At 37.0% G+C, this 20,556-nt stretch overlaps 1 protein-coding gene across 50 annotated transcripts in view; it reads right to left on the bottom strand.

Moving 5' to 3' along the window:
* Positions 1–20,556, bottom strand: part of blnk (B cell linker) — a 374,165-nt gene that overhangs the window by 200,549 nt on the left and 153,060 nt on the right. For 4 of the 50 annotated variants that reach the window (XM_051923853.1, XM_028795337.2, XM_051923855.1 and 1 more), the window contains exon 1: positions 5,706–5,984. The exons of 45 other annotated variants lie outside the window; for them this stretch is intronic. In XM_051923853.1, coding sequence (XP_051779813.1) covers positions 5,706–5,752 — 47 coding nt within the window. In that variant the 5' untranslated portion in view covers positions 5,753–5,984. Of the gene's footprint in view, positions 1–5,705; positions 5,986–20,556 lie in introns of those variants that run through there. One more of the 50 variants, XM_028795336.2, reaches the window with a different exon arrangement.

Raw genomic sequence — 20,556 nt, 5'->3', positions numbered from 1 at the left:
ATAAACAAGTGTTACTTTAATAGTTTTATTAGTTGTACAATCTTGTTGTTTGTACTACCAATATTGGCAGGCAGTGTTGCACAGATAACTAGCTGCGCTACTGTCTAAGCTGGGTTGAAATGTAAATAATCAACATAGACCTCAGCATTATTATTTGCAGTGCACTAAGCAATGCACAGGTCTCTTTCATATGTTGTTTGCTGCAGGATTCTTAAGACTAATGTTAATGATTGTGATAAGTCACCTTTTGGAATGACAGAGACATATCAGCTGGATGAACACACAGACAGGCAAACAAACACCCATTTATTAAGGTGGACTATTATTATTATTAGTGGTAGTATTTTTATTAACCCCCTGTTTAACTGATAATGACAATTATTAACTAAACAGACAAAACTGTAACTAATCTATCTTTATTTAGCATTACTTCTGTGTGAAGATGCATCTCTGCCTCTCACTTCATGCCAAAATAAGAAGATGTGTGTTTCAATAATAATTACTTTCTTTAAACATGCTGCCTGTCTGCAGTATTTTTAAACAGACAACTGCATTTCTTCAAATTTTAAAGCATAATGTATAGCAATAATACACTACAGCAAAGGAGGCACACTACTTATTTTATAATCATCTATTGTACTCTTCCAGCTCTTTGTGGTTTTTACTTTTCACAATGTAAACATCTAGTAAAAGATATCAATGGATGGTACTTTTGAACCATTTGCAGACTGTCTCCCCATTTTACTGAATGGGCAGTAAGCAAAGCATTTTTTTCAACTGACCATTTGTTTAAGCACTACCAGTTGCAAGTTCAGAATAGCAGAAGGGCCATTAGCACATATAATAATTATTCCAACACTGGATGGAGGTGTGAAAGAATGAGTACTGATTATTTCACTGGCAACATACTTCTAAGAGATTTTGTTTAAAACCATTAACAACATGTAAACCCTTAGTCCTCCTCTTTCCTAGACCCTAAAGAAAAAGAAAGAAGAAGATATGTTCTAAATATATTTTTAACAGGTAATCTAATGTTTACTTTGATTTTTCTGAACTGTCACTAAGTATAACCACATTATTATACAGTATAGGCAGAATAATCGCTGTAGTATTAGAGCAGCTCCTTCTGGTGAGCTACATTTTTAGTTATTTTAAGGGCACACAAACCATTTCCTGCTGCTGCTCACTCTCACACAGTCTGACCCTGTGTTTTAACAGTCATTTTTTTAAGCAGCTGCTGAAAAAAAAACTATGAACACTGGAACCATAATGAGTAATTTCATGGTATTACGACAATCCAGGAATGAACAATTTAAAATTCTGCAATAAAACAAATGTGATTACATTTTCAGTTACATTCCCTAACACAATTTCAGGGGACTTAGAAGTGTGCAGTGGGATTAGTGGCATTCCAACATTCTGGATATTTTTTATGTACTTAGTGCAGGCACATCACACAAAACAAGCCAAAATTTACACTGTTAATTTTTATGCCTTGTTTGTTTGTCAGGGTCATTACGAATTATTCACAAATTCTGTCAGTACATTCTACTGCAGTATTATAAATACTGGGATGCACATTAAAAAAAATTCTTCCACCATACCAGAAATAGCTAGTATCCTATGTTTTAAGTTAAGGCAACACATTGGTCCAGTGGTTAGTGCTGTCACAGCTCCCGTGTCCTGGTTTTGAACTCTAGCCAAAGCAAAGCCTGCCTGTAGATGGCAAGTTCCCTCTCCCTCGGTCTGTCTCTCTGTATGAGTTTATTTAAAGTTATGTGTGTTAGAGTAACTCTCTAAATTGGACTGCTGTGAGAGAGACTGTTAGTGTTCGCGGAGTTGGGCTTATGCCTTATTTTGCATTGGTTCCTGCCTTGTGCAGGATTCCTGCTGTGTCAACATCCAACTCTGTGCAAACTTAAAGAGACATAGAAGTAAATGTAAAACATGAAAATGTAAAAAAAAAAAAATAAACACATGAATGTTAGGCTACCCTAGACATACCTCCAAAATTTTTGAAAAATCCAATTACATGTTTTAGATGATGCAGAAACAGACAAAGGAGAACTTTTATATATGCATAGACCAGTAAACCCTTGACTCTCTAAAGAATCGCAAATCCAAGAATGGCAGTCACTTTCTGTTCCCTCCGATCTTTGGAGGGATGAAAAATCATGGACGGTGGGAGCGTCCTGGGAAAGTTTTCATTTAATTAAATAAATATATTTGTACTAACTTTAACTAATTTATTAAAACTAAAATTGAAATTTAATTGTTTTATCATTTAAGGATATTATGTAGTCAAATCTTCCATAGAAAAAACAATGGATGATAAACGTTTGACATATTATTACTTGGGCGGCACGGTGGCGCAGTGGGTAGCGCTGGTGCCTCGCAGTTGGGAGATCTGGGGACCTGGGTTCGCTTCCCGGGTCCTTCCTGTGTGGAGTTTGCATGTTCTCCCCGTGTCTGCGTGGGTTTCCTCCGGGCGCTCCGGTTTCCTCCCACAGTCCAAAGACATGCAGGTTAGGTGGATTGGCGATTCTAAATTGGCCCTAGTGTGTGCTTGGTGTGTGGGTGTGTGTGCCCTGCGGTGGGTTGGCACCCTGCCCAGGATTGGTTCCCTGCCTTGTGCCCTGTGTTGGCTGGGATTGGCTCCAGCAGACCCCCGTGACCTTGTGTTCGGATTCAGCGGGTTGGAAAATGGATGGATGGATGGATATTATTACTTTTCTGAAATCATCAGTAAGGAGTATGGCAATCAAAAAATGCACACATTTTAAAAATGAAACAACTTGTATTCCTACTGTATGAATATATCAAGTAATACAGCCTATGTACTGAATATTAATTTTAAGTAGTGTATTTGCCTTTTAAATTATATATAGAAAGCTAAAGTTTAATCACAAGACATTAATGATGGGTTTATAAACAGTATAACATTTCACAATTTGCTACTCAATAACAGAAACTAAATAGAGGAAGGAAAGAAAACATGGTGTTTTTACAGAATAAAGAAAGAACATTTTATATGCCCCATTGTATCTAAAAGAGTACAACATTTTGATTGTATACATATTTAGTTTTTATCCAAATCACAAAAATCTATTTCATTAAAACAATTTTGATGAGAATAGACTTGCCAGACCTATTTACAGAATTTCTCCAAAATACAGTATCATCAAGGGACATTGACTCTTTATACAAGAGTACTTAGTAACTTATTCTGTTAAAGATAGTCTTTGTGAAGAAAACTTTCAGATATTCAGATATATTTAAACTATATACAGTATAAGCAATTATGTAGATTTGCATGTTACAGAATAATGCTTTTCTATTTGGATGTAACACACTGCAGAAAAGAACTAAGTGTAGTAACATCATCATCCCATAGTAAAACAAAATAGACCATTCCTTTACCTCAGAAATCTATGTGTGTGGGGTTCATGAGGTTCTACAATTAGTTACAAGGCGTCTTGGAAGTAATTAATGATATTGCATTATAAATAAATTTCTTTCCAATAGTCTGCCAACCATGAATAATGTTTCTGCTGCTTTAAGTTGCATTTCTTTAATATAAAATTGGAATATTAACATATAAATAGACATATAATAAAACAGACTTAGTCTTTTACCGCATTGAACCAAATGTCTAAGGACTAATTAGGTATATTTACATTATTTTTCTTCTTAAAAGTTATATTTCCAGGTATTTACTTATTTGGCAGTCAGTCAGTCATTGTCCAACCCGCTATATCCTAAACACAGGGTCACGGGGGTCTGCTGGAGCCAATCCCGGCCAGCACAGGGCGCAAGGCAGGAACAAACCCCGGGCAGGGCGCCATCCCACCGCAGATTTACTTATTTCTTCAAGCTAAAAACTTAAACAGATGCCTGAACAAGCAAGAGTTTACCCTGAATGGGAGAAACTACTTCAGTGTCATGCATGCCTGTGTACTCATCAAAGGAATGATTAAAACATATATATTATGTTGAAATAAAAAGCCAAGCTCAGTTTTAATCTTTACATTTATATTTTCTGAAGTCACTTGTCTTAAATAGCCAGTACCTATTCTAAAAGTAAGTGGCAGAAAGCTGGAATCAGCATGGAACACAACAGCAGTCCACTACAGGACACACTCATTCATGTGAGGCCAATTTCGAGTACCTAATTAACCTTTGTGATGCAGGAGGAAAACCGAAGAGTCTGCACACACTACAACACCAACAGTTGTCAGGCTAAGATGAAAGTCAGTTATTTTAGAACTGTGATCTACTTGTGCTAATTGTTACCATCATTACTCCAGTGGCAACAGTAAGAATTTATAATGAGGCAGAATTAAAATAGGACGATCTAATTAAATGACCTATTAACAACACAAAAAACATACACACCAATAATTCAATATAGGAAAACTTCAATGAAAACATATCACCGCTGTGTGACAATATAAAAATGAATGTTTTCAGAACCGGTGTATACCGAGATAGCTTCCACCCTTGCAGTATCCCGGACCCATGTTAGTATCAATAGGAATACGGTAGAAATCAAATCTGTATGGGACACCAGCATATCATGGGACACATTAATTTGTGACAGCACACTTGTTCATTATGAATTTATAGTGTAGGTCTTTGGATATGGTAGGAAGTCACAATACCCAGAAAAAAAACCGTACTTGAATAATTGCAGAGCAAGCAAGCTCCACACGGACAGCGACACAGCTGGAAATCAAATTAGGGAAGTGTTCTATCCACAGTCACCTTCAGAAGCCCAATGTATCCCTATCATCGTATCGCCGTCAAACCTCTTTAATCCAGTCCAGCCTTGTGAAACACCAACGCCTATTACGGCCCTGAACATGGTGCCAGTCCAACACAAGGCCAATTCGTGCATGGAACTTACTGTAAAACACTAGAAGAGAAAACACACTCGTACAAGCAGCGAACTCCACATTGACAACAATTACGCGGAGATTTGAACCCACAACTTCACAACAGCGCTACCCCCTACAAGGTAACTGTTGTATTTAATGTAAACACTTCCTTATCTTTTATTTTTTAAGGAAACGTAATATTTTTAAATCGGTAGAAACAGAAATTGCATAATACATTTCAAACAGACAAGTTATGTTTCAGTGGCTGAAGGGCTTAGAACAAATAGCAGCAGATGGATGGAATTTCCCGAGGTTTAAAAAAAAAACAAAAAAAAAACACGGGTTTAAGTCTGTCTCGTCCAGCACTGTTCACCATCCCATATCATTGACTTGTTTTTCTCTAGTTTTACGAAAAATGATATTCTTAAAATACTAACGGCATAGTCACAGATTTATTTCCACTTACTAACGTAAAATCCTTTCAGAAAAAAAACAGAAGGAATCCTGAAAATACGGCTACACGTGTCCACCATATACACTGCAGGTAATTTCAAGAAAACACCTGTTCTCCTACTGTACAGCACTCACTCTAAAGCCACCCGTTCGTTCGTTCATTCTTTCCTGTTCTGTCCGCCTCATTTTAGCAGTAGGCGAGCCGAGGCTGCACGACTTTTCCGTACGCGGGAGCGAGGCAGACCGGCGCACCTGAAGCGCCGACTGACTTCAGAGAACCTACTCAACCGTATGTGAGCTAACCATATTCGTTGTTATCGTAATGAATTTCTTATTCCCACGACCGTGAAAGCCTACCGGTCACCGCTTATTCACCTGAGTTTCTCCCCTGCCGGCGCCGCGATTTTGTTGAACTTTTCCATGCTGACGGAATTGTAGAAATACGCGTCCTGGCACACGGACCCTCAAGCCACAGACGCGCTTAAAGACATCAGGAGCATCTAAACGTCCAGTGGCTACCCGTCAACGAGACGTCTTTCAGCAGAGCTCCAGTCGAGGTCAAGTGTCTTCTCTCCAACAAAATGAAAGCAGACTCATTCAGCCACAGCTGGACGTTTTCCTTGCTTCACTTTGCTACAGTGCATTTTCACTTCCTGCTCGTGGAGTTAATTATATCTCCAGTGAAGGTGAAGTTTGAAGACACACCCATCAACATTCTGTTGAAAAAATCTTTAGATGCCGGTCTGTTTTTTATGTGATTGTCTGTGTATGCCTTTATGTGTATCCCCGAAACAAATCCAAGTCATACATGCTTTGAGATGAAGATGGCTTATTAGCTTTATAATGCATTGGCTTTGTGCCTCCTGTCCAGCTTTAAGAATGTGATCTTCATTTTGCACTCCCCACTGACAGTGTGTCTATGAGAAATTGTTTTACCATGTAATGTTATATAATGCTAATTTTGACTAGACATACAAATTAAACGTATACAGTTTATACGGGCGAAATACGTCAGTGTGGATTTTTTCCGGCTTCTCTGGTTTTTCCACCACCCAAAGACAAAAGAAAGGTTAATTTGTGACACTAAATTGGCCAGGTGAGAATAATCACGGAGGTGTTTGAAGAAATGGATGAATATATAAAATCTTGTATAATTCAATCACATTACAGGGAACGCACACCAGTATTTGCTTATTGGGGGCTAGGTTAGTGTCTCCCATTAGCCTAACATGTTTGTGTTTGGGATGTACCTGTAAACTCTGAGTACCTAGAGAAAAAAAATACCATGGAGACACAGGTAGAACTTGGGCAGTCTTAAAAGAATTAATAGATTCAAACGAAGAACCCTGGAAGCACTAACTGCTACACCACTATGTTACCAAGGTTGAATCAGAGAGATTTTTAATTCTATTTTGACTGGATAAAATGAGAATTAGAGAGGTAAAGTACATTTTGGTTAGCCTAACTTACTTTTAAGATGTGTTCAAACTCTTTAAAGCTCTATCAAATTCTGATTGTGATGAGTCACAATGTAATCACAGCTATTTCTAATTGAAGTTACATAGAATCCAGCAGAATATAGTTTTCTCAGATTTGAATATGAAACTATCACATCTCATCATCTCAAACCTGTTTAATCAAATTCAGTGTCAAGGTGGGGCTGGAGCCTTTTCTGGCAGTAGTGGGCAGTTCATGTTTTGGCTAGTCAAAATGTAATTAAACATAGCTAATATAGCAATTAGCCTAAGACATTAAATGTTAAAATGGTTTGCAAGTATATTTTTGTCATGTCTGCTTGTGATGGATGGAATTATAGCATTTGTAAGCACAATTAAGCAATTCAGTCCATGTATGCATACACAGCAGCATTCTAGGACATGGCTGGCGTTTTTTAGCTGTGGTTAAATCACCAAAAGAAGGAAGTGAATGGAGACAGAGTTATGCTGTCTTTTTACTCAGAGACCTTGAGATTTATATCATTTGTTTTTGCTTGAATATTTTCAGCTATGTTATGATGCATTTCTGAGTGACCCTCAGTTACAGAGAAGAAAGTGGAGCAGGTGTCAGACTGCTACAATGCCATTTTGAGGTAAGTTCTTTATTTACTATTTGTGTAGATTCCAAAGTTATTTATGAGTATCACCAGAGTTATACACTGTTTATAAACGCATAAGAAAGTATACACACTACAGAAGCACACAATATACAGTATACAGTACTATGTTGATAAGCAAAATATACAGTTTGTCTTTAAAATGCGTAATGACTGAATAACTGGAGCAAAAATAGGATGACAAGAAGTCTCTGAGGGCAAGAATTGAACAACTGTGTAATCTTTGTCATTTCTGACATCCACCATAAAACTTTCTTGTATTATGTTTAATCTCTGTGAGTTATACAACTAAGATTTCATGATCTGCAACACATAATGTGACAAAGTTATTGTAGGTTTTAATTATTCATAAAGCTTTCTGCATATTTTGTAGAATACAATTTTAAATTCAAGTAATGTTTATTTTTCTGTAGTAGATTTTGTCATGAAAGTAAAATATTGGTCAACGATTGGTCAACGATAAATGAGCCACAGAACCATCAAATTAAACTGCTATATCATGTAATTTACTTTTTAACACATGTTTTCTTAAATATTTGGTTGGACTGTTTTAGTCTAAACTGTAAGATCATGTAATTTACTTTTTAACACATATGTTTTCTTAAATATTTGGTTGGACTGTTTTAGTCAATATTATAAATTCTTTTACACATTTAACTTTTGCCAAGCACACTAGAAAAATGCAGTTGCACAGTAGATGTAGCTTTTTTAATACGATAATTTTTTATGAAAGAAAATCTATTCATCCATTCTATGAACCCTGTGATACCAGTATTAGGTTCAAAAAGAGCTGCAGCTTAACCCAGCAGTAATGGTTAGAGGACAGCAAATAGCCATTAGTCCTTTACAGGATATAGTCACATTCACTCACATTGGACCAGTTTATATTGTCAATTAATGTACCACTCATGCCTATTCAATGAGGAAGCAGAACTGTCAGACAGTGTGGTAAAATGGCAAAGGTACTATACCACTAAGTTCCAGGCTTAACTCCCACCTCTGCCTCACTGTACTAGTCCTGAGTAAGTTTACTTAACCTGCTGGTATTTCAAGTGTCAATACATCCAGTATATTGTAAAACTGGGGTTATGCAGAAAAGCTCATGCAGGCACTTGGAGTACTGCCAAAGTCCACAATGACAGTGACCAGGCCAGTTTTCAAATCCAATGTCCTCACATTGTCAGGCATCACTGCTAACTAGAGTCACCAAATTAAGAACTTTTTTATTAAAATTATTATATTAATACAGTAATTTAAAGTTTTAGGTAATTTTTAAGAGAAGTAACTACCTTATTTATCTTACAACTCTCAGGCCATGTGTTGAGTTTACCATAATGTATATCTTTATATTCAATTATCCTGCAAACAAATATGAGAAAAAAAAACTTAATTTGAATTTAAAGTTTAAATTCATTATCTTCTGGAAGGCCACAAATACAGAAATGTAATGTTGAACCAATGAGGCAAATGGGAAGTATGAAACTATTCATGAATAAAGGGGAAGGGGCAGAAAATTGTGTAATGCTTCATTTGATGTGTGATCTCATCACAAATGAATAGTGAGAACTAAGGCTAAATCAGATTTTTTTCAGTTTTGTTAACATTGTAAATATTTGCATATAGTAAGCAGCGAAGCATTTGTATTTGGCGCAAGTCTTACATTAACACCAAAAACTGTGTCTGATTAAGTAATCTTTTAAATGTGTGTCTATTTTAGGACAAAATACCAACAGTGGAAGAAACTGTTTGATGTCTCTTGTATTCTGCAGCTGCAGACAAGTTTAGTATATAACATAAAGTATGCTGATTTAATTTTAGGTTTAATATATTACACAGTCAGTAACCTGATTAACAGAAAATTCTAAGAAATGTTCAGTGTAATGTGTGTAATTCCAAACCAAACTGCTGATTAATGTAAAAGTTAAAGGTATGTTTTAAATACATTTTGACTATGCTCTCCCTAGTTTCACATGAATGAAGTGACTATTGCTTTTCATTTTTTCAACAGTTTTATACATATACTTTATTTATTGTACTTTTGCCCAAATATTAGTCAATAAGCAAGAGTAATCCATTAGAATCTGAGCTAACATCTAAAGTGCAAAAAATAAAAAGCAAAAAAAAAAAACAAAAAACAAAGTTGTGGTTAGATCAAGTATCACATGATAGTTTCAGTGACAACTGGGACTATTTTGTTCTAATTATAGCGACCAGGTGCACAGGGTGAAATAATTAGCTTTGACATTATTCAGACAGAAGCTGAAGACAGTAATAAAATAGGTCAATATTAAAAGGCTTCGAAAATGAGAAGAAGACCCGGAGACAGGATGTACTTTCACATGAAACTGGATATCACTAGATATTTACATATTTTACACCTTTAATTTACCAAATAAATTAGAAAAAACAGAATTTAAGCATTTTGTTCTATTAGTAAATATATCATGTAAACATATTGTGTGCATGTATGTATGTATTCTTTATTGTTTTATTATTCTCACTGTTAAATACAGAAAGTGAGGTAAATAAAAAGAACAATCCTTTAAACTTGATAAATCAATGTCAATGCATAAGACACAAGGATACATAAACTGTACATCACAAAAGCAAGGTTATCCTACACATCTGTTATATGTACACCACTGTTCAGATGGCCAGTAAGTTCAGGTTTGCATTTCGGTGAAACGGTTGATCACTTTAGGAATACACAATAGCAAGGTGGAGAATGTCACTGACTGCCAACTTTGAATCCTGTGCCTGGTTGTTGTCTAGATAGAGATATAAAATTATCCCTGTGTTGTTATGTCCCCTCTCTCAAGAGTACCTGGAATTGCTCCTATAACCCCATAAACGTAAAAGTGGTCCTGTTGAGTGTGTCTTGCAATGGACTAGTGGCCCATCTAGGTGTGGTTCCTGGTTTGCACTAGATACTACTGGGATAGGCTGTAGAACAGCAATGTTTGACAACCCTACAGTAGATCAACAGTGTTTAAAAATGTTATGCTGTGTTGAGTAGTTTCAGAACTCCGCAAAGTAAGAATCTGAGGTGTTTCAAGCCATACTTGATCTTCAGGGCTGAACTATAGAGTTATCAAAGGAACTGGTTACACAGAAGCAAATTTACAAGCTTACAGAAACATGCATGTCAGTTATGGCTATCTACAACAATAATCATACTGAAGCACAAAAATGACCTCTAAATAAAATGAGCACATCTAAATAAAATCCTTGATCCCTAAAACAGAAAAAAGTAATAACAGGGTCCGTGTACTGCTATTTATACAAATCAAAGGAAATAGCCCAATAGTATGGATGGTGAAACAGGAACAGGGATAATAAAAAAGACAGGACATTTAATTAAATGGGAGTATTTAGAGTAATTGTGTAATTTAAAAGTCCAAAGAGATTTTTTTTTTAATTTTATTTATTAATTTTATTGTAATCATTCCATACAAATAGATCAATTTATAACAAAAAAAAAAAAATTGAAGACAAATCAAACCCCACCCCTGAGAAGGAGAGCTTAGCCAAAGGAGAATTGCTTAGGGCTTTTTAATAAGGCAACAATAAAGTCCAAAGTGATTCTAACTGCCGCAAATTAACAATGCAGTCTCCATCCTGAAACTTTTCAAATGTAGGGTATTAAGCTGAGGAATATAATGATTTAAACTAATTAAGCCATGTGCTACTGTATATTTAATGGAACATTTCCTAATGTTAGTTTTGTGGTCAAGAATTCAACATTTTAATGACGTACATGGTGTTTCCAGTCTTTTTAGTCTCAAAGTCAGTTGTATATTGTTAGTTGAAAGACAGATTTATGGATTTCAGTTTGACTGACTTTATAAGCATTTAAAGTGTAGCACTGAAAAACAAATATCACCCATAGCCAACCAGTCATTCTTGGCTGAAGCATATGGGGATTCCTTAGCCTAATACGGGAAAATAGAACAAAATCAAGTACAGAAAACTTCTTTAGTACCAAACCAAGGTCTTCAAAAGATGGTAACATACTGGAGCTACAAAATTGTATTCTTTATAAAAAGGAACACTATTACAAATTTAAGTCGCTCTACTAGAACCGCTTTGTAGGTAAAAATTGGGTAAGTAGGCTATAGTCTTTTCATGAGACTACTAAAACGTAATTAGCTTTTACTGTAGCTAATCAAACATGCTAGATTGACTAAATATATTGCTCTGAATTATAAATGTTCTTATTTTGGTAAGGGATAAAGAATATTGTGCTTAGTATGCACTGTATTATTGTAATATAAACACAGATGCTTTTCAGCATTAGAAAAACGTAAAAGTGAATTATGTGGTGGCACGGTGGCGCAGTGGGTAGCGCTGCTGCCTCGCAGTTGGGAGACCTGGGGACCTGGGTTCGCTTCCCGGGTCCTCCCTGCGTGGAGTTTGCATGTTCTCCCCGTGTCTGCGTGGGTTTCCTCCGGGCACTCCGGTTTCCTCCCACAGTCCAAAGACATGCAGGTTAGGTGGATTGGCGATTCTAAATTGGCCCTAGTGTGTGCTTGGTGTGTGAGTGTGTTTGTGTGTGTCCTGCGGTGGGTTGGCACCCTGCCCGGGATTGTTTCCTGCCTTGTGCCCTGTGTTGGCTGGGATTGGCTCTGGCAGACCCCCGTGACCCTGTGTTCGGATTCAGCGGGTTGGAAAATGGACGGATGGATGGATGAATTATGCGCTTTAAAATAAAATGGAAATTAGAAACTTGGTTTCCTTCAGGAGTGAGTGGTTTTAGTGTATTGAACCAAATAGTTTTTTCCCCTGTTTTTTCTCTGTATAAACTGAAGCAATATCCGCTTTTTATTTCAAGAAAACCCAAGTAAAATCAACTGCAGTTTCCAAAAGATTTCAAAAGTTATCAGCAAACTGCAATGTCCTCTTCATCCCACTACAAAGATGTGATTTTTTTTGTTTCCTTCTTTCTCAGCCTGTGCCATGTACATGGAATTTACTAGAAGAAAGGGATACTTCATTGTGGTGCAGAATTAATATTATCATACACTGTCTTAAAATGCATTATATTTTCTGAATTCCTGGAAGTTTAGATGCACAATATTGTTTATAGTAAAATAATGTAAACTATGCTTAATGTATTTTCTCATGTCATGCATTGCTTTATACAGTATATGAATGGTATTTCATTAGCTTCAGGAGAGAAATTGTTTTAACAAATATTGTTAACTACTTAAATATTATTGTGCCTTTTTAGATAATATCACTACTGACAGAAATACACACATTTGGAAGGTATTCTTCTTTGTACCAAATCTGTGTAATAGCACTGTATTGTAGCACTTTGATCACTGTGCTATACCAGGGTTGACTCTTTCTCGCTATTATAAAAAAAAATCTTGGGAGGGAGACTAGGGAGATGAGATATGATCTTCTCGGAAGACAATTTGACATCCCAGCGAGAGACACTTTAACGTCCCGCGAGACAAGGCAGTGAGACAACATTTAAAACAAGTTCACAGACATCTAACCAAGCAGTTGTTGGAATGCTTTTGGCAGAAAGACATCATGTGATCCCAGCTGTTAAAACAACAACAAGCGATAAGCAGAACACGCAGCAGCAAGCCAGCAGATGATCCGACCACTTCTGCTTAACGTGCATTCAGCCCCACCAAAACAACACGAGCGGCAGAGACACGAAGTGGCAAAAGGACAGCTGCTGTATATGCTTTTAAATGATCAACATGCAGCACGACAAACAGAGCATGCAGCTCGCCAGCAGCAGAAAGACAGCAGCTGATCCGACGGCATCTCCTTAGTGTGGTTCATCTGCCCCCACTTCACAACATGAGCAGTGTTATAGGTCCTGTGAGAAAGATTTAACCATGCCCGGGGCTGGAAATAAAGGACAAGTTTTGTTTATGCAAAAGTTTTAAAGTAAAAGTGAAAATAATGCATATGTAACAATTCCCATGAAAATAACAGTCTCTTTAAATTGTATATCCAGTAAATCAAACCTGGGAGTGGGCGAGCGAAGCGAGCGGGGGCGGAACCCCCTAGTTACAGTATCATTAATATTTAACTCTCAGATAATAAAGCCATCATCTTTGCTTCCTAATGAATTAAAATATTGTATTTAAAAATTCTTTCTAGTATTGTACATGCAAATACTCAATTAATAAAAAAATATGTTTTATATTTTCACAGTATTTAAATTTATTGTATGAACTAAAATGTAACCTAGATTGTAGTCCCCAAATGTTTACTATTATTCTCTTTTTGTTTGAATATTTTTGCCCTAACCAAACCAAGAATACTGAATATGGTCTTTGTTCCAGTTTAGTCTGTAACAATTAATACAGTTTTCACAAGTACTGTAGTAACCTGTAAATCTTACATCACATGATTAATTTTAGAAAATGATCACAGCAGAGATTTAGAGTTTATTTGAAGATTACAGTGACTGTTGGAGCATACAGATGTTTGGAGGAGCTAAATTTTAATCGTAGAACAGGTATGAAACATTGTAAAAAATGAAAGATAGCTCTTGTGATGCAAAGTAACATCAACCCAGTATTCTAAATCCATTTTTAGCTTTTTATGCTTTTATTCATTTATCAAGCTTACCCAGTTTAAGAGTTCCAATCAGGTTAAAAATGCCAATCAACTTTGAAATCTATACTAATAAAAGGCAAAGCCCTCACTGACTGACTGACTGACTCACTCACTCACTCACTCACTCACTCACTCACTCACTCACTCATCACTAATTCTCCAACTTCCCGTGTAGGTAGAAGGCTGAAATTTGGCAGGCTCATTCCTTACAGCTTACTTACAAAAGTTAGGCAGGTTTTATTTCGAAATTCTACGCGTAATGGTCATAACTGGAACCTGTTTTTTGTCCATATACTCTAATGGAGGAGGCAGAGTCACGTATCACGTCATCACGCCTCCTACGTAATCACATGAACTGAAAACAAGGAAGAGATTTACAGCACGAGTCAAACGCGGGAACGAAGGTAAATGACGTTAATCGTTGAGTGTCTTTTAATACTGTGTAAGCATACATATTAACACATGTGCAATTAAACGTGTGCATTTACGGGGTGATTTCTCAGGCTTAAAAGCTCGCCTTTTATCAAACGCGGGAACAAGGGTAAATGACGTTAATTGTTGAGTGTCTTTTAATACTGTGTAAGCATACATATTAACACATGTGCAATTAAACGTGTGCATTTACGGGGTGATTTCTCAGGCTTAAAAGCTTGCCTTTTATTAAAAAGATAAATGCAAACTGTTCTCATTCTGAAGGGCACAAACCACGTTAGATTTCATGCTCAAGAGTAAGTTCAGCACACAGCTTGGTCATATTACAACTGGAGGGGCGAACTGACAACGTGGTATACAAAGAGATCCTTAACAAATAATTATTGATTCATTTTCCCTCAGTTTAAAAAGGTTTACTTTTTTTCTTAATAAAAATTTTAAAGCAGTACTTCGCCGCTGCGAAGCGCGGGTATTTTGATATACAGTGATCCCTTGCTATATCGCGCTTCGCCTTTCGCGGCTTCACTCCATTGCGGATTTTATATGTAAGCATATTTAAATATATATCGCAGATTTTTTGCTGGTTCGCGGATTTCTGCGGACAATGGGTCTTTTAATTTCTGGTACTTGCTTCCTCAGTTGGTTTGCCCAGTTGATTTCATACAAGGGATGCTATTGGCAGATGGCTGAGAAGCTAGATTGCTTACTTTTCTCTCTCTCTTGTGCTGACTATCTGTGATCCTGACGTATGGGGATTGAGCAGGGGGGCTGTTCGCACACCTAGACGATTCGGACACTCGTCTAAAAATGCTGAAAGATTATCTTCACGTTGCTATCTTTTGTGCAGCTGCTTCCTGAAACGACATGCTGCACAGTGCTTCGCATACTTAAAAGCTCGAAGGGCACGTATTGATTTTTGACTGAAAAACAAACTCTGTCTCTCTCTCTCTCTCCCTGCTCCTGACGGAGGGGGTGTGAGCTGCCGCCTTCAACAACTTTGTGCCGCGGTGCTTCGCATACTTAAAAGCCAAACAGCCCTATTGATTTGTTTGCTAGAGATTGTTTTCTCTATCTATGTGACATTCTGTGCTCCTGACACGCACTCCTTTGAAGAGGAAGATATGTTTGCATTCTTTTAATTGTGAGACAGAACTGTCATCTCTGTCTTGTCATGGAGCACAGTTTAAACTTTTGAAAAAGAGACAAATGTTTGTTTGCAGTGTTTGAATAACGTTCCTGTCTCTCTACAACCTCCTGTGTTTCTGCGCAAATCTGTGACCCAAGCATGACAATATAAAAATAACCATATAAACATACGGTTTCTACTTCGCGGATTTTCTTATTTCGCGGGTGGCTCTGGAACACAACCCCCGCGATGGAGGAGGGATTACTGTATATCAAAATATATCGCATCATCACGCCTCCCACATAAGCACGTGAACTGACCCGCTGCCGTTTGCAATGCCATATTCGCGAGATACAAGTTTAATGAGAAGACACGAGGTATAAACGTCAGTTTGGATCACTTTGTAACAGACTTAAAATTGCTGTAGCAAGAAACTTTTAACTGCCGGGTCTTAGCTAACATTAAATAAACCCGTGGACATCGCAACATCACACAAGAGAGCGGCTCACGTGAAGTGACTGAACGCAGCAGGAGTGATCACTTCGATGAATCAAACCTGTTCAAAAAACACATTACACAATTGATAAGGTACGAAAACAATATGAAACCGATTGTGAATTTGCGTACAGCCACTGAAACTTTGTGACGGCACGAGACTTCAGGTCATTTGTCTGCAAAAGAACCTCATTGAGGCAACTATTTTTACTGCCGGTGGCTCAGGGGAGAGAGTTTTTATTCCTCGCATCCCCGTTATACCCTCTGATCTCCCATTTCAATTCAAATGCCTACAATTTCCACTAAGGCTGTGCTTCGCAATGACAATTAGTAAGTCTCAGGGACAGACCCTACAAAACGTTGGCATTGATTTGAGGCAGGACTGCTTTTCACATGGCCAACTGTACGTTGCTTAGCACACAGCTTGGTCATATTACAACCGGAGGGGCGAACTGACAACGTGGTATACAGAGAGATCCTTAACAAATAATTATTGATTCATTTTCCCTCAGTTTAAAAAGGTTTACTTTTCTTCTTAATAAAAATTTTAAAGCAGTATTTCGCCGCTGCAAAGCGCGGGTATTTTGATATATATATATATGTAGATATATATATCTATACTAATTAATAAAAGGCAAAGCCCTCACTGACTCACTGACTGATCACTAATTCTGCAACTTCCCGTGTAGGTGGAAGGCTGAAATTTGGCAGGCTGATTCCTTACAGCTTACTTACAAAAGTTAGGCAGGTTTCATTTCGAAATTCAACGCGTAATGGTCATAACTGGAACCTCTTTTTTCACAATATACTGTAATGGACGGCAGCTCGATGGCCGTGGGAGGAGGAGTTGAGTGTCACGTAATCACGCCTCCCACGTAATCACGTGAAAAGACTGTGAACGCAGTAGGGAGAAATGAAGGAGGAGCCGCAAACAGCGAAGAACAAAAAATTCATTAAACAATTGAGAAGGGAGCGAAACAATAAGAAGCGAGCGAGTGAAGCATGCAAGCATCTTCATAAGGGAAAAAAGCACGGTGTAAAACGTAAGTTTAAATTAAGTTTATAGAAACTCTCCCGCTGCGGATTGCAATAACATATTCACGAGATAAAAGTTTAATGAGAAGACACGAGGTATAAACGAACCACACGCCGTAGCGCAACGTTAGGGGCTTCACCTCTGGTGCTGACGTTCGAGATTCGATTCCCGAGAGCGGATGCAGTGAGTGTGTACGCCTGATGAGTCCAGAATTAGGGAGAAACACATGTCGCATACTCTTTGCATTATTTGAAAGTAAACTATTAAAACCATTCTATGATCTGCTTCTCGCAACTGAAAGACGGCACATGGCGGATGTTAGCCGACTTGCTGACCGCAACTTTAGGGGCTTCAACTCTGGCGCCGCAAACAGCGAAGAACAAAAAATTCATTAAACAATTGAGAAGGGAGCGAAACAATAAGAAGTGAGCGAGTGAACCATACAAGCATCTTCATAAGGGAAACAAAGCGCGGTGTAAAACGTAAGTTTAAATTAAGTTTATAGAAACGCTCCCGCTGCGGATTGCAATAACATATTCACGAGATAAAAGAACGCAGTAGGGGAGAAATGAAGGAAGAGCCGCAAACCGCGAAGAACAAAAAATAACAGAAAGAGGGCACGTGGTGGACGTAAGGCGACTTGCTGACAAACCACAAGCGTGACCTGGCAGGTAACCACCCATACAATCAGATTGTGATTCAGAAAACGAATGCCATGAATGTAATTACCACGATCTACATACTGTCAAATAAACGAAACACACACCGTAGCGTGACAGCTGTGAAAAGGGAGCTTCACAAAAAAACAGATCCTTAACAAATTGTTATTGGTATATTTTCGATCCGTTTAAAAAGGTTTTCTTTTCTTCTTAATAAAAAATTAAAAGCAGTACTTCGCCGCAACGAAGCGCAAGAATTTGGCTATATATATCTGCTTCTCGCAATTAAAAGAGGGCACGTCGATCTACATACAAGGTGAAAGTCTTGCAACATTCAAAGATGATGGTTTGGGATAAGTACACCATGGAACATAAAAGAGCTTATGAAGCCTTGAACCGAAAAAAGCAAGATCTGAGATCGTAAAAAAAAAAAAAGGAGGTAATGTCGTTTTACTCGCTGTAGATTTTAGTCAAACATTACCAGTTATTCCACGAGGGAGACCAGCAGATGAACTCAACGCATGTTTAAAATCCATGCTTTTCTCCCATGGTCGGTTATATGTCGCGTGTTCTCGGGTAGGTACACCAAAAAATGTATACATTTAAGCATGTAATGGGCAAAGAAAAAATGAGGTATACCCGAAGGCACTGCAGTAGTACTCAATGTAACTTTACTTCTTAAATGTTAATGTTTTACTGTTTAATAATTTATACGCTTCTTATATGTTGTTCAAATTCTTTTATCAAAATACCAGTGACAGCGCAATGCACGATAACATGGAGTGAATACACCATACGCATCCGCCCACGGCCGCCCTGGTGTGCGCAGATAGGAGTTGATTCTACAATAAAATAAAATAAAGATAAAAAGAGTAATACAATCATCACCCATAAAGCGGATAGCAGACGTGACGTACTATATGTGTACCACATTTCAAGTCAATACGTGAAACGGTTTGCGAGCTACAGGTGATTTAAAATCCTGGACAGACAAACAAATAGCCACGGTAGCAAATTATAGAAGAAGATTTTACTGTTTAATAATTTATATTTATATGAAATGTGCTTCTTATATATTACTTCATATTCTCATATGATAATGATGTTAATGTTGTTTATATTGATTTCTATGTTATTGTAAGTGCATGTATGTGTGTATATGTATGTATGTATGTATGTATATATATATATATATATATATATATATATATATATATGTGTATATGTATATATAATATATGTATATATATATGATATATCTGTATATGTGTGTATGTGTGTGTATATATATATATATATATATATATATATATATATATATAATATATGTGTATATGTGTGTGTGTGTGTGTGTGTGTGTGTATATATATATATATAGTATATGTGTGTATGTATATAGTATATGTATATATTTATGTATATGTGTATATATATATATATATATATATATATATATATATATATATATATATATATATATATATATATACAGTGGAACCTCTAGATACGAGTTTAATTCGTTCCAGAACTGAGCTTGTATAGCGAATTTCTCGTATCTAGAACAAACTTCCCCATTGAAAATAATGGAAATCCAGTTAATCCGTTCTGCACCCCAAATATATTAACATAAAAATCAATTTTCCTAATAAATAACACTGATAAATTATATATACTGTAGTCTACCTTTAATAAATAACACTGGTAAATAATATAACTGATTATTAAAAGAATCAAAACAGGTGTCCAAAGTGCAGTAGAGCATTCAATAAATCTTTAAATAAATAATCCTTAAAACAGTTGTGAAGTGGAGGTTTAAAATACACAAGAATAACAATCCTTTAACACGAGGCTAAAACGTCAACAAGAAGCAGTCTTTAAAAACAGATGACAATCCCCGGTGCTTCTTCTCTGTTAGTGTCTCACCTATTTCTCCCATGCGGGCTCTAAAACAGGCGAGACACTCTTAATGCAGCTGACCTTCTCTACACCGTCCTGCTTCAGCTGTTTGGCTCGCCTGTTCAGCTACACGCGAGCCTGCGCGAGCCTGCACTTGCCTGCCTGCCTTCTCTCTCTCTCTCTCTCTCTCTCTCTTTTACTTTTTCTCCCCCTTAACCTGCTCGCGCTTCTCTATATATGCGGGGAGGACATGGCAGCTGCAGCCCATCAGCCACAGGAACAATCATGGATGTGGGCAGTTTCCCACCTGTGCACTTAAGTGAGAAACGCAGACACCGCTGATCGCGGCTCGCAACTGCTACCACGCCCCCTTGCTAAGCCGCGAGCTATACCCACAGCCTGGCTCGTGGCTCGTTACGCGAACCAATGCTCGTATTTAGAGCTGAATTTTTCGCTCATACTTTCCTCGTATTTTGAATTTCTCGTATACAGAGGTGATCGTATCTCGAGGTTCCACTGTATATATATATATAGTATATGTGTGTATGTATATAGTATATGTATATATTTATGTATATGTGTATATATATATATATATATATATATATATATATATATAATATATGTGTATATGTGTGTGTGTGTATATGTATATATATATAATATATATATATATATATGACAGCAACACTCATAACAATGACAACACAATTACATTGACAATCATGTTACGTTATTTTTAAAATGTTTCCTTTACTTTTTCATAACCTCTTTAACACACTACTTCTCTGCTGCGAAGCGTGGGTATTTTGCTAGTGTAAAATAAATCCAAACTGCTGAGAACACATAAATGTCATACAAATTATATCAAGGTTAATATT

This window comes from Erpetoichthys calabaricus, chromosome 2 (assembly GCF_900747795.2).
Source record: "Erpetoichthys calabaricus chromosome 2, fErpCal1.3, whole genome shotgun sequence".
Lineage (NCBI taxonomy): Eukaryota > Metazoa > Chordata > Cladistia > Polypteriformes > Polypteridae > Erpetoichthys > Erpetoichthys calabaricus.
The sequence above is the reverse complement of the archived record's forward strand: the minus strand, read 5'-3'. Positions and strand labels throughout refer to the sequence as shown.